This window comes from Sprattus sprattus (genome assembly GCF_963457725.1).
Source record: "Sprattus sprattus genome assembly, chromosome: 16".
NCBI lineage: Eukaryota > Metazoa > Chordata > Actinopteri > Clupeiformes > Clupeidae > Sprattus > Sprattus sprattus.
The window spans coordinates 22,196,605-22,218,462 of record NC_137914.1 but is presented as its reverse complement, the minus strand read 5'-3'; the positions used below and the strand labels follow the sequence as shown (position 1 = coordinate 22,218,462).

The window sequence follows — 21,858 nt, the reverse complement described above, 5'->3', positions numbered from 1 at the left end:
ATCTTACAAAAAGAAAGAGCTGCTAGGCCCTGATATCACTCTCCCGGGTGACAGCTGTAGCAGGAGCCCTTTTTCACACACACACACCAACGCATACACACACACACATGCACACACATACACACACACACAAAGATACACACATACACACACACACACACACACATGCAAACACACACTCTCACACACATACACACAGCTCATTATAAGAGCCCCTCATTCACTGGCCTGGAAATCTGGCTTTAAGCTCTGCCCCAAAGTGTGGGCACTCTTTGTTATTATAATCAGGGCTGTGCGCCAGACAGGAGGGGGAAGAGTGTGTGTGTGTGTGTGTGTGTGTGTGTGTGTGTGTGTGTGTGTGTGTGTGTGCATGTGTGTGTGTGTGTGTGTGTGCGTGTGTGTGTGTACATGTGTGTGTGTGTGTGTGTGTGTGTGTGTGTGTGTGTGTGTGTGTGTGTGTGTGTGTGTGTGTGTGTGTGTGTGTGTATGTGTGTGTGTATGTGTGTGTGTGTGTGTGTGTGCGTCTGTCTGTGTGTGTGTGTGTGTGTACGTGTGCGTGTTTGCGTGTGTATGTGTCCATTCATTGAAAGCTCTGACTAAAGGTATTTCCACAATCAGAATTTTGGAATTACACTTTGCAATAATAATTCTGAGCAGAGCTACGTAGTGATGTGTTAATTACAGTGGTTGGGTTCCTGTGCTGTAGCTCCATGCCCTTTTGTCTGATTTATTACTGTTTTCATTTCTATGTTGTTTGTTTTGTGCTATCTAGTTTAAAACTGACGTGCTGCAGTTCATTTTATTTGGTTAAATTCATTTGGTTGGTTATGTAAATTACACCCTTAAATCCTACATCATTTTCCCTGTAAATGTTATGTTAAAAAAAAAGAAATAACCCATTCTCCATTCATTTACCCAGCGAACCCAACTTCAGAACATGTCATTTGCAGACAAATCTGTATGGCTGATTTGATGAGGGGAAACTGATTTTCTCTTTTGTGTTTCCCAAGAGTCTTCGGCTTCTGGTCCCATATCATAAATGTTTAATGAAAGACTGGGGTAACATGCATCACAAGAACTGCCAAATATATGTCAGCAGCACCCAGAACTCTAAGGAGGTTATCAAAAGTTATATGGAACACCTACAAAATGAAACCTCTCCCTGTGGCAACACCAACACTTTTATCCCAGCCATGTTTTTAAATGGCATCGTGTAGTGTGATACCAGCAAAGCTCTCGGTATGGACCAGCCAGCTTCTTCAGAGTGCTCCCCCAAACGCACCCTTGCACACAAACAGAGCGGTATCTCTTCAGCACATTCTGCCAGGCTGCTGCCTCTTAAAGTTTGGCACACTTTCTTTAGGCCTGTGGTGCATTCAATAGGAGATGCCTCAGTAATAAGCTTCTACCCCCCTGCCTCCTCTGCCTCACTATCCTCATCCTTCATCCCGTAACCCCCCCCCCCCCCCCCCCCCTTCACACACACACTTACCATGGCAACAGCAGGGAGGGGGCGCCCAGCCATCATTATCAGAAGAGCCATCTGTCATCTGAGTCGTCGGTCTCCGCTCACTTACTGGAGAGGGCTCCGGCATTAACTGGGGGCATATGCTGTTCCCCTCTGCACAGCACAGCCCAGCCCAGCCCAGCCCAGCCCAGCCCAGCCCAGCCCAGCCCAGCCCAGCCTGCAGAGTGCCAAGAGGTGGTGGGGTGGAGGATTGAGAGACAGAGAGAGAGAGAGAGACAGATAGAGAGGGGGGATTTTAGTTTGGTCAAACAGAGACAGTGTGGGTGTGAGAGAGTGGCAGAGAGAGAGAGTAAAACTGATTTTGGGAGGAGAGAGAGTGGTTGCGGATGGCTGTCTTTCAGTGATGGGCTGCTTATTGATTGACTGGGATATTGATTGATTGGATGCTTGATGAACTGAGTTGACTGGGGGATTCTCACAGGCTTGGGGCCAGAGAAGGATAGCATAACGCCTCGCAGCTTGCACATAACATGACACCCGATTCAAACGGAAGTTCCTGTGTTCACAACTGTCAGTGCTCAGACTGGTTGCTCACACATATGTTTGTAGATATCCATCTCTCTCTCTAAAAAAGAGAAGAAAAAATACATATATTGATATAAATACAAAAACAAATATAAATATATATATATAGGCATATATTCTTTGTCTGGCATAGCAACAAATAAACATAAGTAAAATGTATAAAGCATGCATTGGCTTCGACAACTGGCCTCTTATGGACATAAAACCTTTATCTCAGTGGTCAGTAAAGACTTAAAGTGGTTTTCCCTGTGGCTTCTTATGTATTTTAAATTTAAAGTTAAATTACAAATTAAAACTCTCTGACAGACTTGACTGACTGTGGTGGACTGCGCAGAGGCAGCTGATCCAGTCATGAAAGAAATAGGAAGTCGTTGGAATTGCCATATGACTTGCAGGAGACACTACTAACCTTTTGTTTTCGTTTTCAATGGGCATTGTTGTGGAACACTGACGGAGCTCTGAACTCTGATTGGCCGATCAAGTAGACAATAACTCGCCGTCGAGCTTCTGATTGGTGGAGCTGCAGAGTTTGGTGAAAACCCCGCCCAGGCTTGTAAGTTTACTCCTTGTAACTTTCTTCGGAGTGAAGTAAGTTTTCAGGGTTTGCGGGCGGTGAGAGGGACGACAAAATCACCGCAAAGATGGAGCTGTGTGGAAGTTTTTTAGGTCAGTACTCTGTTTTTCTAAATGTATATACGCCGTGACATAACAACTAGAAACAGATGGTCTGATTTGACCATTTTTCGTACTTTAGTTTGCGTTCTTTGGTATTCATGTTTAACTTAACTACTGAAACAACTGCATTGAGAAAAGTTCTTATTTTACCGGTTTTATTATAATTAATAGAATAGCATTACTTTCAAGTGAATACATTCTTTGAATTTAACAAAACGATGTAATGTTGACACGGTGACATCGTTATTAGCCTGTGTTATTAGTTTAACAATACTACAGAGCTGTGGCACATGTTCCACTACTAATATGCTGGACTACTAACATTCGTTCAGATTTCTGAAGTGTTTTGAGGAAAGCTTGTCTGATGACACGATAAAACTAAATTGCTGATATGTTTTTTTCCACAATGACACACTTGTGCTAATTCAGCAGCTGACCTAGAGCTCTTTGTGCTGGGCAGAACTCCCAAACTGAGAGCCGTCCAGACAGTTTTCAGACAAAGGCAACTTTTGTTCCCTCGAGGATATGTGTTTGAAACTCTATAGGGACGAAGTCAGTCCTCCGGCGTATTAAAAGTTTGTGTGTGTGCGTTGAAGGGGTGGGGAGGAGGAGAAGGAGGGAGGGCCAGCCGGCTTGGCAGATCGCTCCATCTGTCTCTGATGGGAGGGGACTTGTGTGAGTGGGGAGTTCCCTCATCTCATTCTTTCAGCAGGCACCGTATGCAATATTCACACTCATAGCTCGGGCCCGTAGCAGCAGACCACAACTTTAATTGTATGCGGCCGCAACAGGGCTGTCCATCTGTGATGAGCTTTACTAAGTGACCGAGAAAAAAAAGTCCCAGCTGGTAATCGTAGAAGTTGAGCCTCATTAAATATTCAAAAAGTCTTTCAGAGTTGCTCTTGAGAAAATACTCACCAGACTTTTCGCAAAACTTTTCTACAGTTTAAAGAACTTAAAAAAGAACGACAACACGACTCATTAATAACAACAATTGCATGTGTTTACATTCTTTATCTATGGAGCCTTTCAATACATAATTATTATGTCATGCTTAAAAAATTGACATATAGTCTATCAGGTCATGCAGAAAGAACAACTACCACTGCAAATTCTGGGCTCAGGAAATGATAGTTGCGAAATGTTGAAAATGGAAGTCATCTATCACAAGCAAGGTAGATAAGGTGGTTCGGTCTTTTCCGGAGTAGACATATTTAATTCTACTGTATCACTGCGCAAAACAAAGTAGTTCCTCGAAATAAAAATACCTTCTGGAGGTATGTAAGTGTAAACAAACTGTCAAGAAAACCAAGGCACTAGAAAACCCAAAACGAAGCAACCTATAAAACAACGTATAGAAAAAAATTATATCAAATAGCCCTTTACATTCGTTACATTATGCGTTCACATGGTATACAGTTCTTATCGATAACTATCATAAAAGCCGAGACCATACAGGCCATGGAAGGTAACAGCAAGAATAATATGAGTGGCACAATGAATGAGAACGGTTCGGTTTTAGTTCAGACCGACTGCGCAGGGCACTGTTTGTCTCTGTCCATGGTACTGAAATCACTGCCCGCGCTGTCTTAGGTACTGAATTTTCGTAGAGCTACACCATTCATTCGAATACCGACCTGAGTTCACTGTTCCTGGAATCTTGACTAAATTGTCTCATTAAGTAAGACAACTCAACAACTTTACAACTACATTTTTTAAGTCTGATAACATTCGTGGGTATTAACGTAAACAGTTAAGGTTCTATATAATAATTATGAATGTCAAACATTATGTCTTTGCCCAAACTCTTTTCGTGTGTTGTCGGTGTTGATGCATTGGGTAGTGGGCAGTACCATTGTGTGAAACGATGGGGGGTTCTCAAAACTGTAACAGATTCCCTCTTCTGTAATGTAATCGCTGAAGCCAAAAGTTAACTGTTAACCACAAAGGATACAAAGAGCATTTAAAAATATGATAGAGCCTCATATTTTGCACGATATTGCATCCTTGTGATGGTTGTTATTTTGACTCTGTTCTGCGGGTCTAGCATATGCAAAACCGAGTAGATGCATTATAATTATAATGTTCAAAGGGTAGTACCGTGTGTGTGTTGTGTGATACGGTAGTGGGGGAGCTGGGCAGTATTAGAGGCCCTGCCCATCTTATGCTGTAGGTTTTACTATGATGATGTCACAACATAAGAGGGGAAAGGAGGGGTGAACAATGGCCCGTGAACGGTAGGTAAGTTATATTATTCTCGTCGACAAAACAATGGAGACGATGCAATCGGTAATAATTCGTAACATTCAGATTTAGAATGGGTGAGTAATATTATCCATACCCATTCCGTTGTGGCTTCGATGTGATCGAGAGGTCTGAGTTTTTGAACGTCAGACATGGGCTTACCGAGCCGCTGAAGACGGTGCTCAACACTGAAGTTCCATCAATAAGGCCATATCTTTGATAAAGGATTCTATGGAAGACTGTGCCTTATGGTATATATTCTACATTATTCTATGTTGCTGGAATATGTATATAGCCAACATCATTCTACGTTTATATTTCATTTATACATCGGTGTGTTAAAAGACCAACCATTGCTGTTTTTTGTATCCTAATGGACGCCTGGCTAGTAATCTCTTAAAGAAGCAGTTGCTGGTTACCCTCGCAGCTTTTGTGTGTAGATTACTATTTCGTCCTCCATTGTTGTTTCACTATAATACAAGGATCTATCTGTAAAATGGAAATGTAGTTTATTACCAGAAACCTACTTAGTGTGTTGACTGGCATATAAAATGACAGTTACTCGAGGCGTAATGCAGAGGAGAGAAGTATAACATCTATTTAAAGATGTATGTTTTCTAATGCCTTTTAATCCAAATCATAACTATATGGTTATCTTTATGAAAGCCATAAGTCTAACTTGTCTGTATTACAGCAGAAACCTAACCTGCATAAAGCACCCGATAGTCTGAAGTTATTACACTGCTTTGTGTGAAACCGAAATTTAAGCACTAAGTTGTGACGGCATTTATCTACTGAAACGGTTGGGCAAGTTATAAGAAATACTCTTATGTGGAAAGCATCAAGTATGTCGCTCTTTCAAAGCCTTTATACACGTTTTTGTTTTGCGTGCGTCATGCGAAAGTCTGGCAAAACAAAACACTCATCGAAACAGGTAGCGTCTTCAAATATGTTAGTTTATGCGTATATTTTATGTCATCACTATGTTAATATTATATTTGGCTATCTTATAAGCTTCAGCCGAGACCTACAAATACGTTCTTGCGCTACTGAAGTGATCTGCCTGGTGATCTTCTGAGTTTGGCATCAGGTGTTCTCGGGTATATCGTAGCATGATCTATGCTTGATTCCACGCAAGGATATAACTTGTTCTGATGTTAGCTAGGGAAGAGATGAAGCCTGTGGCCCAGGGTAAACAAAGCGTCCATGCTATGCTAAAATGTCAGGTAGCCCCCATACTAGCTAACATCAAAGTCATCAAAGCGAGCTGATAAAGAGACTAGCATTTGCAGGTTCCTCCCCCATTCTGTCGTCGCGGAAGGTTTTTTGCTTCTCGGTTGATGGAAGTCGTTCATAGGCGTGGTACAGTACAAACTGTGAAATGAATGGTAACGTGCAATTGGATGCTGCGCTTTAGAAGCCGGGGCCTATAGAACAAAAGGCTTCAGACCAATTTTACGTCTTCGTCTTTAAAAGGATCCGTTGAGTATGATATTGTACCATAGCGTTTGTTAGAAAGAAACACGCATAATGTGGCTAACTATAAATATTCAAGTAAAAAATGATATTCACATCATCCATGAAAATGCACGTTCAAGATGTTCTTGGACTAGGCTACTGCAATAGTGCCTCCGGCATATTACATTCAGCCATATTGAATAGAGATGAATTCTGTTTTTCATCGTGTTTGTGGAACAGTACAGATGTCCTTACATTAATCACGTTTGTTACATCTAAGGTGGCTTTGCCCGTCTGGTAATAGTCCTTGTCTGTATTGGCAGTTATTACTTTTCCTTTACTAAGTTATACCATTACAATTTTATCTGTATTACCAGAATGTATTCTTAACGTAAGCCTATTTATAATGTCAAATGTTTACTTAAGAAACTGCCTATTCTACCTTGAGGAACATAACATTCGCTATGTCGAACATCTTTCTATACCTCAGTGACAAACAAACCAATTTACGTTGCTTTTGTCAAGGACGACGCTGAATGACTTAAATTATATGGTTATCATTTCTTCTGGCCTTCCTATTTGATTTATCTAATTTGCGAAAAGTTTTCCGTTATAAACTCTGAACGTTTTTTTCCACTGAAAGTCACATTTCTCCGGGGGTTTTCACGCTAAGCCGGTTTGACAGCGACGGGGCACCAGGTGCTTCTTGAAACGTAATCAGGAGGTCGGTAATGAGCAGGCGTGTAAAACAGCTGGGACGCGGCTTTCCTCTCGTTTGGAAAACCTAATCGACACCAGAGCGATGAAGGCACGCGAGTAGCGCCATACAATGACTGTTCAAAGACCACGAGAATTACTTCAGTGTGCCTGTCCCTTGGGATGCCCCCCTTCTCTCGCATATACATTTCTAAACATTATTGGTGTGTTTTTAAATGGACCACTAGTTTATATAAATGAGTGTGTGTGTGTGTGTGTGTGTGTGTGTGTGTGTGTGTGTGTGTGTGTGTGTGTGTGTGTGTGTGTGTGTGCGTGCGTGTCACATTGTTATACACATTCAGTTATATCCAAATGAAATACATGCAATGTAAGGTAGTAGAGACTGTAATAGGGAGGAATGTGCGTGCTTTCGGTTCTGTACAAAAGCTCCTATTAATTTGGCCTCACTAAAATCTCTCATATATTTCTTCTATACAGTACAATAACAGTACAGTTTCCATGACCAGATAGTAAGCAGTATTTCAATGTTGCAGCTGGTTGAGGTGGAGCTAGTTTGAACTACTACAGTTTTATATACAGAGACTCAAAGATACATACAGCTTTCTTTAGTCTTTTAGATATTTGATCGTTTGAACAGCTATTAAATTGAAATCATGTGAGAAGTTTAGAGAGGAAAATCACCGTTTGGTGGAGATGTTAAGAATTCAGAGATCTGAAATGTGACCCTGACTACACACTGTTTTTTGAACGATGTCAAAAGCCAACTTTTTTTTTAAAATATTTAATCTTTAACAATGCATTGTATTTTAAAAACCTGCTTTATTATCCATTGTGTAAAATCTTCAGTTTAAAATGAAGAAGTAAAGTGACCTAACTTAGGTCTTTCTTCAGTTTACATACTTGAGTTCTAAAGCTGTCAAATAAATGGAGTGGAGTAAACAGTACAATATTTCCCTCTGAAATGTAGTGGAGTGGAAGTATAATCAGCATTAAAATACTACAAGTAGTTCAAAATTGTTCTTATTTACTTGAGTAAATCTACTTAGTAAACGAGTAAATATACTTGGTAACTTTCCACAACTGTCCATGGGTAGCATTGTAGTGAAGACTCTGAAGATGATGGGAGTAACCCTACTTATGTCCACCTTACAGAAAATGAGTTCAGAGGACAGCTGCTGAACCAGAGGTGGACAAGAGGGGACAGAGACAGCAGCTGTGAGACCAAAAGGACGAGGAGAGTCAAAGTAAGGACAAATCTCAGTCATCACATCACACACACACACATATCACAGAACGCTTTTTGTTATAGGAGGAACATTGCGAAAGCCCTGGATTGTTCCTACTGTAGCAAGGTGATGGGCAGTGGAGTTGTTTTATTTAAAGAGGAACTTCAGAGTGCTTTAAGTTAGTGCTACATCATCATGTTGATTGGCTGGAATTGTTTATGGCTCGGTCTGAGCCACTATATTGGTTTCCTATTTACAGAGGTAGGACCTTTTTGAGTGCAAACACTGAGCGGATAGCTAGAGGACTGTGAGGAGCCATTCACTGAATCTGACAAAAAGTGTATGGGATTAGAATCGCAGACTGTCCCTTTAATGGTTAGGGAGCGTTACAGTGTGGAGTGTGTGAAAGCAGGTGTATCTGAAGATGCTGTTGTGAGGAGAGGTACTGTAGGAAGAATGATGGCACATAGATGTAAGCCAGAGAAGAGCCGACGTATTCACGACAGGCAGGTGGAACAGAGGGGAGAGAAAGACAAATGAAAGGGCAGAGAGAAAAGCACAGGGAGGTAAGACTCTAGGAGCGGTTGAGGGGAGAGACTGGCTGCTGACACATAGAAGGAAAGACAGACCAGGCAAAGCCATTTGAAGAAATAAAGGTGGTATATGTATGGTATTTATGACAAAGCCATCTGGAGAAATAAAGGCGGTATATATATGGTATATACTGTATGACAAAGGCTATAAACTTCAAGTATGGTAGAATATACTGAATGACAAAGAGTAACATTGTATCACTTCTTTGTATTTACAGAAACCAAGGGAAGTTATAATGTAACTAGGGCTTTGTCACAAAAATGTATTCAGGAAAGATAGAACGACTGTCAGGAGAGTCAGACTGAGGTAGCCATGTTTGGTAATGTCCTCGACTATGTCTGTCTTCCAGATGAGTCAGGATGCAGACGAGAAGCGGACACGGACGCGCTCCAAGGGCATCCGAGGTATGTCTTCACAGGGCCACTTACATCATATCCCCTCCCCTCATGGCTGTGAAGACATGATTTCATCTCCCCTTTCCTGAGTTTATTAGGTATATTACATGTTAAAGGTGGCTTGAGTTCTCCGTCTCTCACCCCCTCTCTTTTGATCTCCTTGTTCTCTTTTGCTGTACAGTACCCGTGGATGTCGTGGGCCAAGAACTAAGGTATAGAGAAACCTCTCAGAGGATGATATTATCATTATAAACACTATTATTTAAGCCACTGAAAACCATCAATAACCTTGCTTAAGACATGAGATAAAAAAACATTGAAATCTGGCACATCGCATCGCTTTACTAATAAACACATTCCTCTTTAATGCTGTCTGTGGGGACTTCTGACAGATGTACCATCTGTTTAGCTGGAACATGTCCTCATTTTAAAAGTCGATGTTGTTTTAAGAACAAGCGCAACACAGCGCACATCCTAATATACATATATACTGTGTATATAAATTAACACACTCCTTGGAGTATTCCCTTTTTTTGGGCATAGAATCAATCCGTGTCTGTGTGGTTTCCTTTCAGTTGTCCTATTTCGGGATGTGATGGCCTGGGTCACGTCAGTGGAAAATATGCACGGCACAGAAGGTAATTTCATATCCACCATCAATTAACACTTAAAAAATACAGTAAATTAAAGATTACTGTTGGCAGGATGTGTAATATGTCAGAGATGATTTAGCTGCTTATTATCACAATACAAGCACAAAATTATGGCATGTTTTATCACCCTGGAGAGGGATATTTTACAATAATGATGGCTCTGGTTCTCTGGTCCCGTACATACACACACACACACACACACACACACACACACACACACACACACACACACACACACACATACACACACACACACACACACACACACACACACACACATACACACACACACACACACACACACACACGCACACACACACGCACACACACACACACACACACTCACACACCAAATGAAAAAGTTACTTCACTGGCCTTTGTTGTAGTCCAATAGACCCTCATTTCTAACAATACAACAAAAACGGGTTACCCATGCCAGTTAAATACAGCTTATATACCGTTCAGCGGTCTGTTCGTCTGAAATAACAGACCGCCCAAAAAAACCCTGACTGTCCAATCAGAAGCAAGTATTCCACAGAGTGTGAAATTCAAAAGCCCAAATGTCTGACCTCTGCACATGTTCCTCTGCATATTCTCACCGTCTTTGTGCAGTGTGTTGGGTTGCCCACTGGCAAAGAAAAGGAAACAAGAGGCAGAGGCAGAGGCAGAGGCAGAGGCAGACGAGAGTCAACCTGCCCCAAAGAAGAGGTCGAACCCCCTGAAGCTGGCCATGGATGATGGCTTCAACGCCGACAGTGACACGAGCAGTGAGGCGGAGACGAAGGAGGAAGGAGCCGAGTCAGACGAGGAGGCAGCAACTGAGAAGGAGACAGAGGAGGAGCAGAAGACAACGGGGCCACAGAAAGGTGGGTACAGAGAGAGGGACTGGCAATGTGATGAAATATTCCCACACATATTTCTTACCTACTTTGAGTATGCTTCCCCGTTTGCTGGGTAACAGTTTTTGGACAGTTTTTGGAGATTGGAATGTAGACCTGCCTTGCAAACACCAGCATAGCTGACACTGGTAAAAGCTAACTAGTTTGCTAACTGATGTATACCTGATGCTTATCCATGAACAAACTTTGAAAATGGTAAAACCTAAGTATTTCTGCTTTAATATTGTTTAAAAAGAAGCATGACAGTGTAATAATTTTTTTTTTTTTTGTTACAGGTGAAAAAACACCAGCTAGTCCTAAAGAAAAAGAGCCAGCGACTGACACCACCCCATCCTCTGATTCAGACATCCCCAAAGAGGCAGAGGAAACCACACCCATCCAGCCTGTTACTATGGAGGCAGACAGTGAGGCGGCACTGCAGGTCGCAGAGGAGATCCAAGCAGGAGAGGAGGAGGAGGAGGATGAGGAGATGAGCGAACAGGACAGAATGAGGCAGCAATTACAGAACGACCCGGCCCCAGAGCCGACATCAGCCGAGGAAGAGGTAGATGAGGAAGAGGGTGAGGAGGAAGAAGAGACGCAATGCTCAGGTCAGGAGAACAACTCCGACCACCAGTACTACAGCGGGAACTATCAAAGACTGCCCACCAAAGATGGCGAGAAGGAGGAAAGGGTAGAAGAGGAGGAGGAGGAGGAGGAAGAGGAGGAGGAAGAGGAGGAACAGACAGTTGCAGAGCCTGTTGTGTCCGCTTCTGCAGCCCAGGAGGTGCAATCAGAGGTGGTACCCCAGGATGAGGTGAAACAAGACCTGATGGAGGAAGAGGAGGAGGAAGATGATGAAGAGGAGGAAGAGGAGGAGGAAGACGACGAAGAAGACGAAGAGCAAGAGCAAGGCTCCAACAAGGCCTCGCCCACCCTTGTCATCGAGTTGCGCTCCGAGGAAGAGGACGAAGAGGAGGAAGAAGAAGAGGAGGTAGAAGAGGAGGAGGAAGAGGAGGAAGTGGACAGCGTTTCGCACAGGTCGGAGGTTACGGACGAATCAGAGACATATGACATGACCAAGGGCAACCTGGGGCTTCTGGAGCAGGCCATCGCCCTAAAGGCAGAGCAGGTGGAGAGGGCCGCGGAGGAGAGCTGCTCCTCAGAACCCTTGTCCTACCACAGCCAGGACGAGAGGTCCAGCAAGACCAGCGAGAGCACACCACGCAGACCATACTACGGCAAAGGTACGGGCAGAGGACACAAAGCTAATCCATACTAGTCGGAACAAAGAGTTTTCTCATTTTTCAAAGCATACACAGTACCTTAATGCGCCACACATTGAGACACATTACGGCATGCAATGCTAGTTTTTAGACTTGACAACAAGGAACGCAAAATGCACCAAAATGCTCTGAATGGTCATGTAAAGAGAAAGTAAAGGTCAAGTATTTTATCCAAAGCGACTAAGCCAACCTGCAGCAAATCGGATTGGAGCCCCACTCAACCATTTATGCTAGCTACTGCTCCACCACACCATTAGCTAGTCATATAGTGAGTTGTGGGTTTGTACACAACATGTGTTCATAATGTTCTCCTTTGCGCTATACCTTTGCTTCATATAAACACCAGCGTGGTATCTGAAATAATGTTGTCGAGAGGAAGTTTTGCTGAAGCATCTGCCATTGTTCTAATACAGAAGGTTCCAGGTCTGACAAGAAGGAAGTCAAGTGTCCTACTCCAGGCTGCGATGGGACAGGTCATGTGACTGGGCTCTACCCTCATCATCGCAGTCTCTCTGGATGCCCCCACAAGGACAGGATTCCTCCAGAGAGTAAGCAGACCTCCAGCCATCCCTCTTCCATTGGCCTAGGGCTATTTCTCAGATTTTCTCTTGTATTGACCTCTCTCTCTCTCTCACCCCCTAGTCCTGGCCATGCATGAAAATGTTTTGAAGTGTCCAACCCCGGGCTGCAATGGTCAGGGACATGTCAATAGCAACCGCAACACCCATCGCAGGTACAGACCATAATACACTCACTTAGCATAGTAAAGAGTGTGTGCATCAAGTGAATCTAGCTTAATGAGCCTCCATTGTTATTGTGTTTTTGTTGTCTTTTATGATAAATAATAATAGTTCAAATCTGCCATGTATAAACCTTTAAGCCTTTACATTTAGAAGGTCAAAAGTCCATTACTATGAATAAATGTTTACATATCTTGATTGAACATGATTTTCTACACGCCGCCTCTGTCTCCAGCTTGTCAGGCTGCCCCATTGCAGCACAGAGGAAACTGGACAAGGGCCATGACAAGCAGGTCCTCCCCCAGCCCTCTGTGAGCGAGCCAGCCATTGCAGGTGGCCACTCAGACAGAGTGCTGAGGTAAGCCCTCCCACCACCACCACAAACCCACCTCTGCACCCATGACCCCACCCACACACCCACACACACACACACACACACACACACACACTCATCAGTCTGCCTGCTCTGGATCTGTCCGTGTATCATTCCACTTATGTACTGCCTCATTTCTTTAACCAGAAGATGAGGTCAGTATCAATTAATAACAATTTACCTCGCTCTCTAATCTCTGAAACTAGGCCAGGGAAGAAATTAGTTTAACAAAAAAAAAGAAAAACACACATTACTGCAGAATTATGGCCCTGGATAAAAAAAAACGCTTTTGCCTTATGAGATGTAATGTCTCCCAGTCGATTCCAATAACCTATTTAACTTCATTGTCTTTATCCCTTCACTCCTTCCCAGGCCCATGTGCTTTGTGAAGCAGCTGGAGATCCCTCAGTACGGTACCTACAGGCCCAACGTGGTGCCGGCTACCCCCCGCGCTAACCTTGCCAAGGAGCTAGAGAAGTACTCCAAGGTGTCCTTTGACTATGCAAGCTTCGACGTGCAAGTGTTTGGCAAGCGAATGCTTGCCCCAAAGATACCCACCAGCGAAACCTCACCCAAAGCCTTCAAACGTAAGAACCTCATTTCATTGCTTGCCAAACACTTGCCCGTCGAAGTTTGCACAGTCCAAGGACATATATATATATGTATTTATTTATATTGAACAATAGTAAAGATATGACAGCTAGACTTTAAATGACATTTACGCCTTAATTGAAAGGACCTTTTGAACTGTTACTGTGGTCTGTCATGGCTCACAAACAGTCTTGCTCCTTTATTTTATGCTAACTAGCATGGTGTTCTTTGAAAGTGAGCCTGTCAGTCTAGACTGAAGGAGTCGCTCTCATTTGCCACCTCCTCTGTCTGACCCGTAGCCAAACTGTTCCCTAAAGCCTCGTCCCCCAGCCACAGCATATCAGGCGGCTACGCAAAGAGCAGCTCGTCCTCCTCCTCCAGCGGCTACGACTACTCCCATGACGCAGAGGCCGCACACATGGCAGCCACCGCCATCCTGAACCTGTCCACACGCTGTTGGGAGCGACCAGAGAACCTCAGCACCAAACAGGAGGACCAGGCCGGCAAGGTACACCACGAACCGTCTTCTAACTGGTGAACTCATGATGGATCATACTGGAAAAATGTCTATATAATTGACAAATAGCTTTGCACATTCAATATGTTAATGTTACATATAAATATGTATGAAACAAAAGAGATTGATTTAGAAAACGCTTCTGTTTGCTTTGAACAAAAACGTAACAAATATATAATGCCAAAGTGTTTCACAAGTGTGTAGCTTTTCCAGACACAAACTGGTGATATTTACACAACAGTTAGACTTGCACAGCCTCTTGTCCTCTCCCCATTGTTTACAATAAGGAAACATTCTCCTCTGCAGGAAGTGGACATTGAGGTGGACGAGAACGGAACACTGGACCTGAGCATGAAGAAGCCTAAGAGTGAAGGAGTGCAGTCCCCTGAACACGCTTCTTCTTCCTCCACTTCCTCCCAGCATCAGGGCGGAGTCACTTCGCCTAACTCCGCCCACACCTACAAGCAGGAAGAATGGGAGGGGCCTCTTGACTACACCAAGCCCCCCCGCCAGAAAGAGGAAGAGCAGGACGAGGTGATTATGAGTCTTTCTGAGAGAAATCAGTTTGTATGGTATTAGCACTTAGCTTGTTAAGGCTTTAAATAGCATCACGTTCCTTTGTGATCTCAGAACACATTGCGTAAGAAAACATGAACTTGTCTTGCAGTTAATGAATTCAGCAACATCTTAGAGTAGGGCTGTTTGCTACTACATTGTCACAAAAGCATTAATTCATCTCTGTGTTCTCTGAGGGTTGTCTTCACTGCTTATCATTTGTGTTCTTTGTGTAGAAAGAGAGATGGGTTCACTGACTGTAACGTCGAATATCCATATTTGTGTCCACAGCCCGAGCACAGCACGCAGTCGTACGCCTCCTCTGAAGGGGAGGAAGATGACGGCATGCAGGAGAGCCTGGAAGACAGGAGGTACCCCGGAGAGGTCACCACCTCCAGCTACAAGGTCAAGTTCTCCCCGAAGGACAGCAAGAAGCAATCTGATCTTCTACTGTAAGTGATCAAGTGTAGATGGAGCTAGTTTAGTGCTAATCAAAGGCAGGATATATCTGCAATCTACTATCTACTAGGCTAACTTCAAATCACTGCAAAATAAAAGACCATAAGAAACTGGAGAGACAGCAAGGAGACTGTGAACTGTGCATGGCTTCCTCCAACTTACGTACATATTCCAACTGTTTTTATTTTCTCAACATCAAGTTGTTATTTGAAATAAAAAGGGATAGTGGCCCTTCCATTTTTGCAGTCAGAAATTGGGCTGATCACTGATTCAACCCTCTCTCTTCAGATGTCCCACACCAGGTTGTGATGGCAGTGGTCACATAACAGGGAACTATGCATCACACCGCAGGTAAAGCACAGCTTTAGCACTGATACTAACTCCCCACCTTTCTGAGAATGCACCACCTAAAGACCCATGTCTCTTATGTCGCCGATGGCACTAACCATGAAGTACACTTAATGAGTCTCTCATCCTACATTAGCACCCATTCAAACAAGTTTGAACAGATCTTTTCCCCTTTATTTAGTTTCAACTTTGCATGTGACTGTTTGTAGTAATTCATGGCCTTTTATGTCTCCTTTCACCACACATTCCTTTACTGTAAAGCCTCTCTCTCTTTCTCTCAATTGAACTCTGGGCTGTGAATAAGAGCTTTACTTCTTCAAGCCCTGCATGTCTAGTGATATGCTGTTATATGAAGAGTTTAAGGTGATTTAGCAATCACAGTGTATTCATACCATCCAAATAATCTCTGTAGTGTCTGTTTCTGTGTGATTTTTATCTGTGTGATCCTACCATCTCTTCCTTTTCTCTTGACTGTATCAAATCTTCTTTTGAAGACACACAATGACAAATTTCAATGCCTGTCACTAAAGTTCTTTCAATTTCTAATTCCGTAACACTAATACTTAAAATCAAACATTCTCCTGAAAAGAAAAAATTGTTTGCTCTTTTTTTCTTCCTCATGAGGTCTTTCAGTCTTGTGCTAAGAATCTTCTCTTCTTATCTTATCTTCCCCTCTCCCTGTGTGTGTTTCTCTCTCCTTCTCTCTTTCTCTCTCTCTCTCTCTCTCTGTCCCTCCTCCTCCTCAGTCTGTCTGGCTGCCCTCTTGCTGATAAGTCTCTGCGGACCCTCATGGCAGCTCACACTGCTGAACTCAAGTACGTCTGCTGTGCTCTAATACCTCTCCAGCTTTCCCTAGCCCTCCCCCTGTCCTTCCCTACACTGACCACTGACCACTGGACCTAACCCTGACTCCGAACCTTAACTCTCCATGCTTCCTGATACTGTACTATTCACTTCCCTTTGCAAATACACAACATGGTTGATCTGGAAGAGAAACATCCTATTTTTAGTTTGGTTATAGCATGGCATAGGTTTGTAGACAGCATTTATTTTGGGTTTACTGATTCAGTTTGAATCCCATGGGTGACAGCTACTACCCCTGGGTTCCATGTGCTAAAGCATGAATTAAATGAATGTAAACTGAACGTAAATACAATGCATACATTTCATGGGACGGGGATGAATCACTGTCTCCTGGATGTGGCTTTGATGGATTATGTGTGCCTGGTGTGAGTATTCGTTCTAACCTGGACCTTATTGGCTCCTCTAGGTGTCCCACACCAGGCTGTGATGGATCTGGACACATCACAGGGAACTACGCCTCTCACAGAAGGTACTGCTCTCATGTTTAGTTCATGCACCTACAGTCGTATGCAAAAGTTTAGGCACCCCTCTAAGGCTGCATGAAAATGTACTCTGTCTTCACCAAAAAAGATCACAGTGGTCAAATATTTATTTTGTAGTTATCACTGAGTGCTAGGGTGTTTTCCAGACAAAGATATTTAGTGTAGCAGTGTTTATTGGTGTGAAATTAAATAAAATGTGAAAAATAGGCTGTGCAAAAGTTTGGGCACCCTCATAATTTTGTTGATTTGAATACCTGTACCTACTCAATGCTGATAAAATGCAACATAGAATTAGTCTGGTTAGCTCGTCAAGCCTTCAATTCCATAGAAAGGTGCATCCAACCATTAGAAAAGGTATTTAAGGTAGCCAATTGCAAGTTGTGCTTCTCTTTGATTCTCCTCTGAACAGTGGCAACATGGGGGCATCAAAACAGCTATCAAATGATCTGAAAACAAAGATTGTTCATCAGTTTTATTTAGGGGAAGGCTACAAAAAGTTATCCTGGAGGTTTCAGCTATCAGTTTCCACTGTGATGAATTTTATTATGAAGTGGAAGGCAACAGGCACAGTTCTTGCTAAGGCTAGAAGTGGCAGGCCAAGAAAAATAACAAAGAGGCAAAGGCGAATAATGGTCAGAATGGTCAAGAATAACCCTCAGACCACCTCCAAAGATCTGCAAGGTCATCTTGCTGCAGATGGTGTCACTGTGCATTGCTCAACCATTCAGCGCACATTGCACAGAAAACAGCTGTATGGGGGAGTGATGCAGAAGAAGCCTTTTCCGCACACACGCCACAAACAAGCTCGCTTGAGGTTTGCCAAACTACATTTGAACAAGCCAGGCTCATTTTGGAACAAAGATAGAGATATTTGGTCACAACAAGAGGCGTTACGCATGGAGGCAAATTAATACAGCATTCCTAGAAAAACACTTGCTGCCCACAGTAAAATTAGGTGGGGGGTTCATCATGCTGTGGGACTGTGTGGCTAGTACAGGAACTGGAAATCTATTTAAAGTTGATGGTCGCATGGATTCAACTCAGTACCAGCAAATTCTTGACAATAATGTTCAAGAATCTGTAACCAAGCTGACGTTACGGCGGAGTTGGGTGTTCTAGCAGGACAATAACACGAAACATTGCTCCAAATCCACTAAGCCATTTATGCAGAGGGACAACTACAATGTTCTAGAATGGCCATCCCAGTCCCCAGACTTGAATATAATTGAAAATACATGGGATGTCTTGAAGCAGGCTGTCCACGCTAGGCACCCATCAAACCTTACAGAGCTGGAGCTGTATTGTAAGAAAGAATGGTCCAAAATACCTTCATCCAGTATCCAAACACTCATCAGAGGCTATAAGAAGCGTCTAGAGGCTGTTATTTTGGCAAAAGGAGGCTCTAGTAAATATTATTGTGATTTTTCTGTTGGGGTGCCCAAATGTATGCACCTGTCTAATTCTGTTATTATACATTTGGCATATTCTCTGTTTATCTAATTTACCTTATTTCACTTCTAAAATATCACTGTGTCCATGTAGTATTATATATGTGACAAAGAAGTTCCTGATCCAAATGCCTAACAATTTATAAATGAAAGTAATTAAGATTATCAGGGGTGCCTAAACTTTTGCATATGACTGTATATCCCTTTCTTGTCATTAAGAAATACCTTTTTTTGACAAATGATAATGAACGTCTTCTTCGACTTTTCTTTGACAGTCTCTCTGGATGTCCACGTGCCAAAAAAGGTGGAGTGAAAACCACCCCCACAAAGGATGATAAAGAGGACTCGGAGCTCTTGAAGTAAGTTTGGAGCATCTGAGCCCATATGAGCTTCACTGTGATTAGAACAACATAGCTCCTCCTCACATTCTGGTTCTGATTATGTCACTTAACAGCTGATATATTCTTACCCATGTTACCCTTAACCTTTGACTCATTGTTCCATCATTTTAAACAGTAAAATCCTTTTCAGATGCCCGGTGCCAGGCTGCGACAGCATGGGCCACATCAGCGGGAAGTATGCCACCCACCGCAGCGCTTATGGGTGTCCACTGGCTGCCAAGCGCCAGAAGGAGGGCATGCTGAACGGCACCCCCTTCTCCTGGAAGGCCTTTAAGACTGAGGGCCCCACCTGCCCCACCCCGGGATGTGATGGCTCTGGCCACGCCAACGGCAGCTTCCTCACCCACCGCAGGTACTGGAGGCAGGGAGAGAAGGGATACATTTATTTAATGCTAATTAAATGTAAACTGTGGTATATATACAGGTATATATATTAATAACAATGTTATGATGTCCAGGAATAGACACAACAGAATAAATAGGACCAATTTAGGAATAGACACAACAGAATAAGGATACCAGAGAGACACGGGGCAAGGGGAACTAGATTTAGGCCCAATCGAAAGCCCAAAGGCACACGTGTACCAGTGGAATTAATCTAGTGTATGATGTAACTCTGAGGAATGATTTCAGCAGGTCAACACCACAAAACTGATGTGCTTTTTCCTCTGCAGTTTATCGGGCTGTCCCAGGGCATCAGCCAATAAGAAGAGGGGCAAGCTACCTGGAGATGAGTACATCAGCAAGAAATTCAGAGCCAGCGATGGTAAGACTAAGGCAAAATTATCAATTAAAAAAAAAGAATAAATATCATCAGAATCCTGATGCTTTTGTGTAATAAAATATTTATAAAAATACATTCATCTTGTTATAAATAGACACATTTGGTTTTTAAAATGATGAATACTATGTCATAAATATTACTTCCTTTTGTCACTTTTTGCTGTGGCTGTTTACACTCTTTATTATCTGTCTCTTTCAGTTCTGGATAATGATGAGGACATAAAGCAGCTGAACAAAGAGATTAATGAACTTAGCGAATCCAACTCAGAGATGGAGAATGACATGGCAAACCTGCACACACAGGTCAGTCCCCAGTCTTGTAATCCTTCTGATCGTCCCATTAGTCTAGGAATTAACATTTATGCTTTCATTAGCGGCTTTCCATAGAGCATTCTTTGGTATGTTATATCATTTGGGCAGTATATTATTAACTTTTGCAATACAAACCAATCATTGTTAATCAATTTGTGATATTGCAGGTTAGGCCAGTACATCCGTTTGAATTTATTTTAGTCAACGCTACACTAGTATATCAGTAACTCAGTGACAGCAAGAGTCATTGGCTTACACAAGGCCTTTTCACTAGGCTAATGCTACTTGGCTAACGTCTGCACTTTCTCTAGATTTCATCCATGGAGAAGAACCTGAAAAGCATGGAGGAAGAAAATAAACTGATCGAGGAGAGGAACGAGGCTCTCTTCGTGGAGCTATCCGGACTCAGTCAGGCCCTCATCCGCAGTTTGGCCAATATCCGGATCCCACACATGGTGAGTCAGACAGGAGATGGTAGAAGAGTCGATGTGTGTTTGTGTGTGTGTGTGTGTGTGTGTGTGTGCGCTGAGTGGGCTTATGCACACACACACACATATATATATATATATATATATATATATATATATATATAAATATATATATATGTATGTGCTCCCACACACTCACACTATATATACACACTCACACACACACACAGTCATGGAAGCTGGAACCCTATGTTACAGACATGGGAATCAGGCCCATTAAGTGTGGAGTGAAAGCTGATATGCTAGACTCACTGTTGTATTGTGGGCAGAGATCAAATTCATGTTGACATATAGCGAGGAAGCACTCACGAAGGACATACGCTTCACCAGTAATGTCTCACAACTCTTTGTTTCACCTTTGTCTGTGCAGAAAGAGCCAATGGCCGAAAATAACTTTGACACCTACGTGGACACCCTTACGCACATGTTTACCAACAAGGAGTGCTACCAGAACCCAGAGAACCGGGCCCTATTAGAATCCATCAACCAGGCTGTGAAAGGCATTGAGGTGTGAAGTGCAAGGCTGAAGGGGAGGCTGAACAATCGGGAGACTGAAGGTGAAAGAGCTACTGCGAGCACTGGAAGATACAGAAGAAGGCAACAGATTTACACTGTGCGGTGTTATAATCACGACAAAAGACAAACTGGAGTTATTTTCGGATAAGGACCAAAATTGAATAATGCTGCTGTCTCTAAAAAGTGTGATTTTGGAGCCAAACAGACCCCTGCTCTCCTCCTCCTCCTCCTCCTCATGGACTGACTCAGAGCTGAACAAATGAGGCTTATTTTGGACTTCACTACCTGTTTGTCTTTGAGAACAACAATCTACCCTGGCCTGCCTCGCTTTCTCTCCTCAGCGCATGAAGGCGGTCAGGAGCAACAAATTGTGTGTGAGCCTGTGGATATTGGTGGGAGTGAATGCATCTGTGTGTGTGTGTGTGTGTGTGTGTGTTCCTGTGAGTGTGTGTGCATGTGTTGCAATCTAAGGACATGCCGAATTACCACCCTTTCTAATTTGCTATAAAAACAAACTTAGAATGCAGCACTGCAGAGCCCTATGTGTCTTGTACAATAATACTGTTGTCCCATAGTTAGTGGAAAGGCATTCCAGCCCCATCTAGTAATATTTATAGTATTTATGAGCATAGACGTTGCACTTATATGAATAGTTTGTAGTATCATTATTATTATCATGAAATGAATAGTTGGATTGATGATCTGAGATGTAAGTTATATTATTTATCAATGTTTTGTGATTGCTTTCCCTATTTATTCATGAATGTCTATTTATTATGTTTAATTTATTATTATTTTTTTT

The 21,858-nt window shown here is 42.8% G+C and overlaps 1 protein-coding gene across 1 annotated transcript; it reads left to right on the top strand.

Annotated features, from left to right (window-relative positions):
* Nucleotides 1-2,694: 2,694 nt before the first annotated feature.
* On the top strand, nt 2,695-21,054 carry myt1a (myelin transcription factor 1a; the record flags this gene model as incomplete). Its single annotated transcript, XM_080854286.1, has 23 exons — nt 2,695-2,719; nt 8,300-8,391; nt 9,317-9,371; nt 9,544-9,574; nt 9,938-10,000; nt 10,628-10,881; nt 11,190-12,140; nt 12,593-12,727; nt 12,822-12,912; nt 13,155-13,277; nt 13,665-13,879; nt 14,183-14,391; nt 14,707-14,934; nt 15,247-15,407; nt 15,703-15,765; nt 16,509-16,577; nt 17,033-17,095; nt 18,832-18,915; nt 19,073-19,309; nt 19,632-19,723; nt 19,940-20,043; nt 20,364-20,507; nt 20,911-21,054. The coding sequence occupies 23 exons, from the start codon at nt 2,695-2,697 to the stop codon at nt 21,052-21,054; spliced, it is 3,633 nt and encodes a 1,210-aa protein (XP_080710412.1).
* Between the last annotated feature and the right edge of the window lie 804 nt (nt 21,055-21,858).